Source organism: Coenobita brevimanus, chromosome 75 (assembly GCF_032717465.1).
Source record: "Coenobita brevimanus isolate Jiangsu-jjx chromosome 75, ASM3271746v2, whole genome shotgun sequence".
Classification (NCBI taxonomy): Eukaryota; Metazoa; Arthropoda; class Malacostraca; order Decapoda; family Coenobitidae; genus Coenobita; species Coenobita brevimanus.
Window position 1 is genome coordinate 8,527,933 of NC_137028.1, and position 11,029 is coordinate 8,538,961.

The window sequence follows — 11,029 nt, forward strand, 5'->3', positions numbered from 1 at the left end:
GTTCGTTAGAGTTGGTATCACAGTACTGTCATGTAGTAGCTTTTTCACTTCCATGCTCACTTCCCTGTTTCTTATCACTGCCTTCAAGGAACCAGCAACCTTTCTTCCTTGCTGTACCCTTTCAAGCATTTCACCCTCTAAACTTCCATCCTTACTCATCGCACTACCCAAGTACTTAAATGCATTCACATTTTCCATTTCCCCCTCATCCAAGCTCACTGTACATTCACTGACTTTGGCGATTTGTATTTAGCAAAAACTGCTGTTTATGGCAAACTTACCCCATTTTACCTTATTTTTAACAGTGAATAATGATGGAAGGTATTTTTCTCTCCAGCCTGGCTTGGATGATGTTGTCAAAGAGTGTCGGGGAAGAAATCTTTTCTTCTCCAATGACATTGATGTTGCTGTCAAGGAGGCTGACCTGATATTTATATCTGTGAATACTCCAACCAAAACATATGGTATTGGCAAGGTAAGTTATTTACTGCTGCTTTTCATAATTGATGACAGAAAAACTGCATTACATAATTGATGAAAAAAATGTATACGGTACTTAATTGTATTTGACCATGTATGCTTGTAACTACAGCCCTTGTATGTCCCAGAACTACTAACTCATTCAGTCTAAAGATTTGCTAGTTTTTTTATTTTTTTTTATTTTTTTATTTTTTTTTTTTTTAAAGCTTGCACTGTATCCTACACAATGGCATAAGTGTATGTTCATTTTTTTTTTTATAGGTTGAATATGCATATTGCTAATTAAAAGTATCATATACGATAGGGTCGAGCTGCTGATCTTAAACACATAGAACTGTGTGCGAGGAAGATTGCTGAGGTATCAGAAGGACACAAGATTGTTGTAGAGAAGTCCACTGTCCCTGTGCGGGCAGCCGAGTCCATTGCCCATATCTTGTCTGCAAACACTAAACCTGGAGTATCCTTCCAAGTAAGTTTTTGGTTGTGTGATAGCTACTTACCATAGTTTATTATAATCATGGTGATGATTGTGCATACTAAATTTATGAATATCATTGGTAATGTTTGTGTGTACAACTTTGTAAAAGTGTTAGTCCCTAACCCATTGAGACCAGGGGTGTTTTTTTTTTACTGCATAGGATAGACTTTTCAGGCTGGGAGGGCTAGATTCAGCCATAATAATCCCCATCAGCACAAGAAGTCATTCCTGGGTTGGCAAAAATCATCTGGCAGCAGGAGGAATAAACTACGGTAATAAAAAATTTACCCCCTGATTAGAGAGGCTAATTGTTGGCTCATTTCTAGGCTTTATCTAATCCAGGATTGATGGAACTGCCTTTGAGAACCTGCTTTACCCTGACTTTATGAATAAAACGGTCTGGGAGCAGTAAGCATAAACTAAAAAAGGATATCACTTGAATTCAGAAGGTTAATCATTGTCTTATTTACAGATTTTATCCATCCATCCATCCATCATCCAATCCTGTGTTTCTTCATGAGGGGCATTGGAACCCAGGGCTAGGCAAATTGGTCCAGACATTTAAGATGAGATTGTCCAGCCTCACTCATCTGTGAAGGGCATTACATGAGCATTAAACACTAACCACCCTATGGATATAAACCTGCACTCCAACTGGAGTGCCTTAATTACACAATAAACCACCAGGTTTCATACATAATTTGGTTATATGGTTACCATCCAGCCTAGTAAATTGTTTCTGGTATACGGGAAACCATTTGCATGTCACTCAGTGCAGAGTCACCTGTAGACAGAAGGAAGAGGAGAGAATGAAGGAAAGAAAGACAGAAGAGGAAGGAAGGAAAGAAGGCAGGAAGAGAGGAAAGGGCTGGCAACCAAGAGCAGTACTGCATCGGGTGAGTGGATGGTGAGTGCCCCCACCTACCACTCCGAATTCTAAAATTCTTTGTTGAGGGAACTGCCACTGAGAGTCTGGTGTATATAGAATTGTTTGGTAGCAGCAAAAATAAGCCTGAAAGGATTTGACCTAATGAAGAAGTTTAGTACTGTATCATCCAGCTTTTATTTGATCCAGAATTATGTGAAGGAACTGCCACTGAGATTAGTCTTGTAACAGGAAATGACACCAATATATAGGGGTTAATTATGCATCGTTTACAGGTTTTATCCAATCCAGAATTCTTGGCTGAAGGAACTGCCATTGAGAATCTGGTGTACCCTGATCGTGTTCTGATTGGTGGTGAGGAGTCTGCTGAAGGAGAGGCAGCCATTGCCCAACTCACATGGATCTACAATCATTGGGTTCCAACAGAGAAAATTATAACTCTCAGTACATGGTCATCGGAACTGTCAAAATTGGTAAGATACTGTATGTATTATTTGTGTTCCATGGATCGTCAGTCAGTTCCAATAGAGAATATATTATCTCCTCGCACTTGGTATTATGAGGTGTCAAAGCCAGTAAGATATGTTTTATTTTTCATCTGAGCTCTTAGAATTAATATATGGTAGCCTATGTGTTTTTTTGTCCAACAGAAATATAATAATCCTCAGCACTTGGTCATCAGAGCTCTTCAAATTGGTAAGATATTTGTGTAATTTTGTGCCACATTGCCTTTATATACCAGCAGGAAAAATGTAAGCCTCAGCACTTGGTCATCGTAGCTCTCATGATATGGAAGATATATGTTGTGCTTCATTAGAATATAATTTGATGTGTTATGATCATTCATCATCATCCCATATTCACATGAGATGAGGAGATATAAGCACGGTTCTGCAATCTTTTAACCCCTTCATTACCGGAAATGTGTTTTGATGTACCCCCGTACATTGCTTGTAAACACCAGTGAAACACCGGAACTGCAACCGTGGTACGCTGGTACATCCTTGAATGAGTGGCAGCTTATGGGCCTCAGGATAGCCCGGTAAGGCTGTTTCTGAGGACCTCATGATAGCAACCACTCTGTGTTTTGACAACAAAGACTGTGATGAAGTCCTGATGAATTCTGACATCATAAGATATGTCATGACTGAGTTACGGTGGTGCCAATGGCTTGCTCACTCATCTGTGATGTGACCTCTTTTAGACCAATCATTATTTTTTTTATAATTTCTACTACAGATATCACACTATATTTTCCACTGACAAACGGCTAAATTTACACCCCTTGGCCTCCCTGAGAGAGAGCCAGTTACCACGCACTTCACCATGAGAGAGTATGTACAGGATATTTTTCTCTCATGGCGTCTCTGGTGGATTCTGATAGTGACGAGTTTATTCCTCATGAGGATACTTATTTAGATGTATCAGATGATGATGCAGCAGTGTCTGATGTGTCAGTAGATGACTATGATCCTGAAAATGATAGCAATGTTGATGTGAGTGAGGAGGAGGAGGAAATTAGTAGTGAACTTAGTAACGCCACACTCTCAGCAACAAGTGGGTCAAGATCGACATCACCGTCACGGGTGTCCACACACTTCGTGCTCGGCTTACAAGGTAAACAAATAAGCCATCTGTCTGTGCATGACATTTTTTTTTTTTTTTTTTTTTTTTAAGCCAGTTTGTACAGTAGTTACCTGGGTAATAATACTTTGGCATAAGATATGTAAACTTATATAATGATTTATTTTATATTTTATATATATATATATATATATATATATATATATATTTTTGATTACCAACATCATGCTGGGTTTATGTGATCATCAGTATACAAACAAATCACAAAGAGTGAATAGTTTGGACATGGCAAAAACATACACTACCTCTCACACTACGGGAGGGGGAGCTGTCAGGTCAGTATGGGGGGTAAATGTAGTGTTTACACTGGGGGAGGGGTTGGTAAAGATGGGGTTAACCCCATTACTCCAGTGATGTATTTTTTTGTTTACAGTATTTTTAGCACCCGAGTATGGTTATAATCAGCTTGAAACTTTTCAGAGTGAGGGGTTAACTAGAGCCCTCCTAAACCCATTTACTAGAGATTGTATACTCTAAATTGAATATAAAATGGTAGTAGTAATAGTTGTTCCCTAGGCAGTCTGGCCGAAAAGCCTCTAGTCCCTAAGGAAGGCCATGGCTGAGACCGGGCTTTCCCACAGAGCTCTCAAGAAGTGTATGTTGTGTTGTTGGCGCAGGTGATTGTGTGCAATACAGTCTTCCATAATGTGCTTAATAGTATGGGGTGCTGTATTGCATTTTGGACAGGCATCAACGACGGAGTCATCCAGCCTCTTCATGTAACTTAACCCATTGGCTCCCAGAGTTCCTGTGCGAGGGATTTTGCTGGAAGGGTGCTAGGCATACTGCCTTCTGCCTGTCAGCAGATAGTCGTGAAGCTCATAGGTCCCTTCCCCAGGGTTCCCTTCTTTTTTAAATTTTGAAAATGCCCAGCTCCGCCCTATATGGTGGACACTTGGCCCTAATGGGTTAAAGAAACTGATAGATTTGCTAGTGTTTAACCCATTGGCTCCCAGAGTTCCTGTGCGAGGAGTTTTGCTGGAAGGGTGCTAGGTGTGCTGCTCTCCACCTGTCGGCTCATAGTCGTGAAGCTCATAGGTCCCATCCCCAGGGTTCCCTTTATTAAATTTTGAAAATGTCCCGCTCCGTCCTACATTGTGGACACTGGGCACTAATGGTTAAGAGGGCTGGATAATGCCCACATCTCAGCCTGGGCAGGTGGACCCTGTCCTCACAAGGGAGATGGGATTCAGAAGGGTGGATATCAGGATGCCATGCATGCAGCTGTGTGTTGTTTTTAACCCCCCAGAACCGCGGGGTTGTTTTCATTCGACTTGTGTGTCCCGCTAGGATATTCATGCTCCGACAGACTTTGTAAAAATATTTGCCAAAAATGAGTTATTAGTCCTAGAATATTATAAGCACATATGCATTTGGCACATACCTTTAACGTTCTCCTGGGATGTTTGTTGAGCCTTCATCGAGTACTGTAGGACTTGTGGAGACTTCTGAAGTTGGGTAACGAATTCTCCACTTTACACTTCCCGACACCCCGTAATATGATTACCACAGCCTGATATTATCACTAGAAACACTATTCTATGATTTTCAAATAGTTTGGAATCCATACTCCCAAAAAAAAACACTGTGAAAGCAATGAAAATTATGAGCGCGTATGACCTTCCCACTTGCGCTCGTTCGCCGCTGGTATTCTGTCATTTATTATTCATAAAAACACTCATAATTTATATTTCTATTACTATATAACACTTATATATATCTGCAGTCTTTATCCATAAGTTTCCTTCAGTAATAGTAGTTTATTGTCACTGTAGGCATTCAATTTCTCTTTCAGTAAAATACGTATCATTCACTTTCTCTTCCTGTATCCTGGCGTTGAGAGTGAATCTGTCACTTTCACTTCCACGTTCATAACTCATAGTATTCATACATGCTAGAGTGAAACTTTCACTTTCATTACTCCTAGTATATATACTCGTATTCTTATATTACTGCTCATTTACATTTCTGTTTACATTCTCTTTTTTATTTACATTATTAACATTTCTATTTTATTTACACAGTGTTATGCTCTGTCACTTGCAGTAACTTATAAAACTATTTTCCACTGTTCACTTATATTTACATTCATTGCTTTCACTTGCTGTTTACACATTATTTACACATTATTTACATTTCCACTTGCACTGTTTCACTCACCAGAAAGATCATAGTCACTGTCCATCATTTTCATTGATATATTAGCCAGTTCATGTTCCATGGCTGGGCGGGAATGGTGACCTGTCATGCAACTCACTGCCCTCGTTCATGACCACCAGCTCAATCTCTGTAAGCGGTGTTAACATCCCTACGTGTTAAGTGGGGTTGGTGGAGGCTTAGTGCCCCTCCCTGTAAAACAATTAACTCTGAGCCCTTGGTCACCCCGTTTGGGATACATGGCGTCTGGCAATGAATGAATGAATGTTCCACAGCAGTCACTTAGCCCTTTACCCCTTTCCACACGAGGTTTAGTAGGGGTAGAGGTCGCAGGGCCCTTTGCATGGGGCTAAAAAGCGGTGGAATTGGACAGGCGCGAATCCGACGTGGTTTCACCTTGAAAGACGACAGTAAACTGAATGCTGTGGTGGCCTAGAGAGAGTGCAACGCTGCCAATGTCAGCATGGTGACAGCTGCTAATATATACGCTATGAAATGATTGGCAGGAAATCTAGACAATACATAATAAATTAGATATTTCCAGGTGAATGTAAATATCACTTAGGCTTCTCCCTTCCTTTCATATATATATTTTTATTACGAGAATAGATTATATGGCATATTTCAAGGGGAAATAAACAGGGAATATTAGCGAACGAGTGCACGTGAGGTGTTGTCAGGTGATAATTAGCCAATTCCAGGTGTATGGCACTATCACTTACCTTATTTCTTTTTGGTATGTATTATTTGGTATAAGTATATATATATATATATATATATATATATATATATATACTGTATATATATAATTTCCAATTTTTTGCATTTTCAACATACATAATTCCTGATTTACATACTGACTTCTCAGATGGAAGCCTCACTTAACTTGTGGAAATCCTTTACATAACATTACGATTCAGGTACCTCAGTCTGATAGGCAATAACTGCAGATTAGATAAGGGAAAGTGAGATCATGGGGAGCATTATGTGGAAAAGAGTGTTTGATATACCAGTAGTTACTTGTAACATCAGTTTCTTTTTACTCTTTAGTTAAGTTGCTTTTGTTGAGATGTTTAATTTAGGTACCAAACTGAATGCAACTGTTGTAGTTCGTCATGATAATCCAGTTTTCTATGTTTATACTGGGTTGGGAGATAAGGAGCGTGGCTCAGTTCTCGGGGAAAAATTATCAAAAATAAATGAATCTGTTAGAATATTCACCCCAAGGTGATTATAAAACTGGCAGGTAATGTGACTGCCACATCTTTGTTTCATTTAAAATAAGAGTTTACGGTATTTAAGTCTCATTCCTTTTAATCCCTTTTTATAGCATGTGAGGCAGACCTAGGTAGCATTGTTTCTGTCCAGACTTTGGTATCACACTTTGTGTGACAGAAAGCAGAGTCATTTGGTCTCGCAAATCATATGCCCACCAGTACCATATACACAATTTAACCTTATCAAGTAAAGCTGCTTGGGTATATAAGAAATATACAAGCTGGTCACTATGATAGCTGCCTTGCTTAAGCATTATATATTAATAGTATCTGTGGCTAAAATGGTTACAGGACAGGGGTTCAGTTGAAATATGAACTGAATATATTGAGAGCAAGAAGCACATAGAGAGACTAATGAAGAGGAAAAAGAAGGAGGTAAATGATGATCTAGGAAGAAAAATGAATGGAAGCTACTTTGAAAATAGGAAGTTATTCTGGAAAGAGGTGCAGAAATGTAGAAGTGAAAGCAGAAAGAAATGTGATAGTGTGAAGGATGTGGGTGGTAGATTATTATGTAGGTGGTAGATTATTAATCCATGGGAATGATGGAAGGACCAGGTGGAAAGAATATTTTGAAAGACTGATGAATGGGAATTGAGAGAGCGGGAATGACTGTAAATATGATTGGTTTTAGGGGTGTGCAGAGAAGGAATGCAGTTCCTGGAGATGTGACATTCGTACAGGTGGAGAGTGCTGCAATGCAGCTGAATAATGGGAAAGCAGCTGGGGTTGATGAGGTGTATGCAGAGATGCTTAAATGTAGTGGAGAGAGTGGAATGAAGTGCTTGTTGGAGATATGTAAGAAGGCATAGATAAGTGAAAATGCGCCAGCAGAGTGGAAAAAGGCTGTGATTTTACCCCTGTACAAAAGTAAAGGTGAGCGAATTGAGTGCAAAAATTATCATGGCATAAGTTTATTGAGTGTGGTAGGGAATGTATATGGAAGAATTATTATAGAGGAAGTAAGAGAGATATCAGAAGTCCTAGTGAGTGATGAACAGTGTGGCTTTAGGAGTGGTAGAGGATGTGTGGATCAAATATTTGCAATGAGACAGATAGCAGAGAAGGCTTGTAAGAAGGACCAAAAGGTGATTATGGCATTCATGGATTTGGAAAAAGCATATGACAAAGTGGACAGAGAAGGATTGTGGAAAGTTTTGTGCACGTGCGGTGTAATGTAAACTGCTAGGTTCTGTCAAGAGTTTTTATAGTGGTAGTGAAGCATGTGTAAGGGTTAATGGGCATCAAAGTGAATGGTTCACGATCATTGTGGGCGTGTGACAAGGTTGTGCGATGTCCCTATATGGATGAGGTGATGAGAGAAGTAAAAACACGAGTAATGGAGAGAGGGATGGCATTGGTAATAAATGGTGATGGATGGAATATCTCAAATTTGTTGTATGCTGATGATGCAGTACTGCTTGCAAATATTGGACAAGAAATTGGTAGGCTAGTGCAGAGTTTTGCTGATGTCTTTGAGCATCATGCCTTGAGAGTAAATGTAGAATAAAATGATGGTTATTGAGAGAGATGGTAACTCCCAGTGCAGTGTTACAGTGAATGAAGAGGGACTGGAATGGGTGAGAGAGTTCAAATACCTGAGTACAGTGATAGAAAAGAGAGGAAAATGTGCAAAAGAAGTGGAATGCAGAGTGACACAAGGAAGAAAAGTAGCTGGTGCAATGAAGGCCTTGATAAGAAACAGAGGCTTGAGTGTTGCAGCTGCATGAGGCTTACATGAAGGAGTGTTAGTGCCAACTTAACATATGGATGTGAGACTATGGTATGGCATGAAAATGAAAAGTTAAGAGTAAGAGCAGTGGAGATGTAACTGCTGAGGAATGTGTGTGGAGTACAGGGGGTAGATAGGATACAAAATAATGTGATTCTTGAAAGATGTGGAGTGAGGAAGTCGGTGGCCACCAGTATCGAAGTGAATGTACTGAGATGGTATGGTCATGTGGAGAGAATAGATAACAATAGAGTGATGGAAAAGGTATAACTGAGCAAATTTGAAGGAGGGAGGAGGCAAGGCTGGCCAAGGAGAGGATGGAGAGATATGGTGGATGAGTGTGTGAGGAAGAGAGGTTTGGAAGTCGGTGAGGCTAGGAAACTGACAAGAGATCGAGCTGGCTGGATGAATGTTGCGAGGAGAAGTGTATGATCAGGGATTTGGCACCCCTTTTTAACGTGGCAGCGTCTGGATTTGACTCTGTCGGATATATTTATGTGAAGCTACGAAACGTGGTCAGAGTTTCAGGCGTATCTGAGAGAACCAGGATTCTGAGGGCTTGAAAGATGAATGATGAGTGAATGGAAGTGTGCCCCATTGGATTGGGCAAATTTGAGCTGTCTGGACATTGCTACTCCTCACCCTGCCCTAGGGTGGGAAAGGAGGTCCAGATGATGATGATCATTGTGATGATGATCTGTTGATGCATAAATGTAATTTGAAAGTATATCTAGATCAAAGTAAAGTGATTGTTGAGAGGGAAGGTAACTCTGTATAATGTGATAGTAAGTGGGTAAGGCTTGAATTCATTAACACGTTTAAGTATCTTGATATGTTCGGTGGTAGAAAATACCTATGGAGGTAAATATATAAAGGAGGTTGAGAGCAGAGTGGCAGAGATGAGAGGAAGCTGGTTGTCAGTGTGATCCTGATATGAAACTGAAGTGTTAATATGGAGGCTTTGAGACGATTGCATGAATGTATGGATGTGAGATTGGTTGTTGTTGAGCATCCTCAATCTGTCTGGCTGAGCAGAGCCATCAACCGCAGGCAAGCAGTTGCCCCTGCGGGGCCTTCCTATGCAGTAAACTCATGTTCCCTTGCAGCAAGCAATGCCTCTCCACAGCGAGGTGTGAGGAAGTGTGGAGCTTTAGTTCTGTGCCATGAGTGTGGAAAGTTAACACTGAGAGTAAAGGAAGTGGGACTACTGAGGAATGTGTGGAGGGCAAGGAACAGTGATTCTTGAAAGATGAGGAGAAAGGGGATCTGTTGTTAATAAGGTCAAAGAGAGTGATTAGATGATTTAGTTATATGAAAATGGATGTAGATCAGATGACAGAACTGGTACATGTGAATGATATAAGATGGGAGAAGTCATGATAAACCAAGAAGAATGTCAGTTGATATTGTACGGTAGATGAGAATGTTGGAATGTTAAGGATGGAAGTTGAGGACATTAGGGAATTGATAAGAGATCAGATTGGTTGGATGATGAATGTATGGGGAGCAGGTGAGAAGGATTTAATTACACTTCATAAACTTGATAGTCAGTGGAATGACTGTCTGGCAGACCTGTGTGAAGCATATCTACTGTATGTAAAAGAAAAAAATATGCAGATGTTTAAGTTTGTAAGGTTTTTGACATGAAACCAGGATTTTGCAAGCTTAGATGATTTTTTTGTGACATTTCACTGGGCATGCTGTTGATAGTACTTCCACTTTTGTACTTTCACTTTTGTCATTCCTGGATCCTACTTTAGGGCACCTTTTGGTGGGAAAATGGTCTAGGATGATGATCATACTGTGTAGTCATGTTCTGTTTATCTGTCTATTGCCAGACGCCTTAATCCCGTAAGGGGTAGTCATGTTAAAGAATGTATTAGAACATGTAAATTACAGGATTGTTACGTTTCTTTTTCAGGCGTCAAATGCATTTCTTGCCCAGCGTGTATCAAGTATAAATGCCATCTCAGCTTTGTGTGAGGCCACTGGAGCAGATGTTTCTCAGGTAGCAGCTGCTGTTGGCAGAGACTCACGAATTGGTTCCAAGTTTCTTCAGGCATCAGTTGGTTAGTGAAATGAAGATAAATAGCAGTTGTTTTTATTTCTTGATAGTAGGTTTTTATGATTATACGTGTAAGGGGAAAATAACTGTACAGTTATTGACAGTTTACACACTTTCCTTAACTCCTTCAGTCCGGTGACATTTTTTTCTTTTTAATTGTAGTTTTCTTCAGATGATTTTGTTCAGTTTAGGAGAAAGTTTTTGAACTGAAAGGGTGCAGTATAGTTCTCATCACCACCACTTATATATGGTAAGTAATTTGTAACTTAAGTAAAATCACCGAATGAATGCAACACTGAAATAAATATCA

General features: G+C 39.9%; 1 protein-coding gene across 2 annotated transcripts in view; it reads left to right on the forward strand.

The window, feature by feature from the left end:
* The window catches only part of sgl (UDP-glucose 6-dehydrogenase sgl), a 98,982-nt gene that overhangs the window by 23,524 nt on the left and 64,429 nt on the right, over nucleotides 1–11,029 (forward strand). For both annotated transcript variants that reach the window (XM_080278860.1, XM_080278861.1), the window contains exons 3-6: nucleotides 338–475; nucleotides 785–949; nucleotides 2,120–2,317; nucleotides 10,576–10,723. In XM_080278860.1, coding sequence (XP_080134986.1) covers nucleotides 338–475; nucleotides 785–949; nucleotides 2,120–2,317; nucleotides 10,576–10,723 — 649 coding nt within the window. The remainder of the gene's footprint in view (nucleotides 1–337; nucleotides 476–784; nucleotides 950–2,119; nucleotides 2,318–10,575; nucleotides 10,724–11,029) is intronic.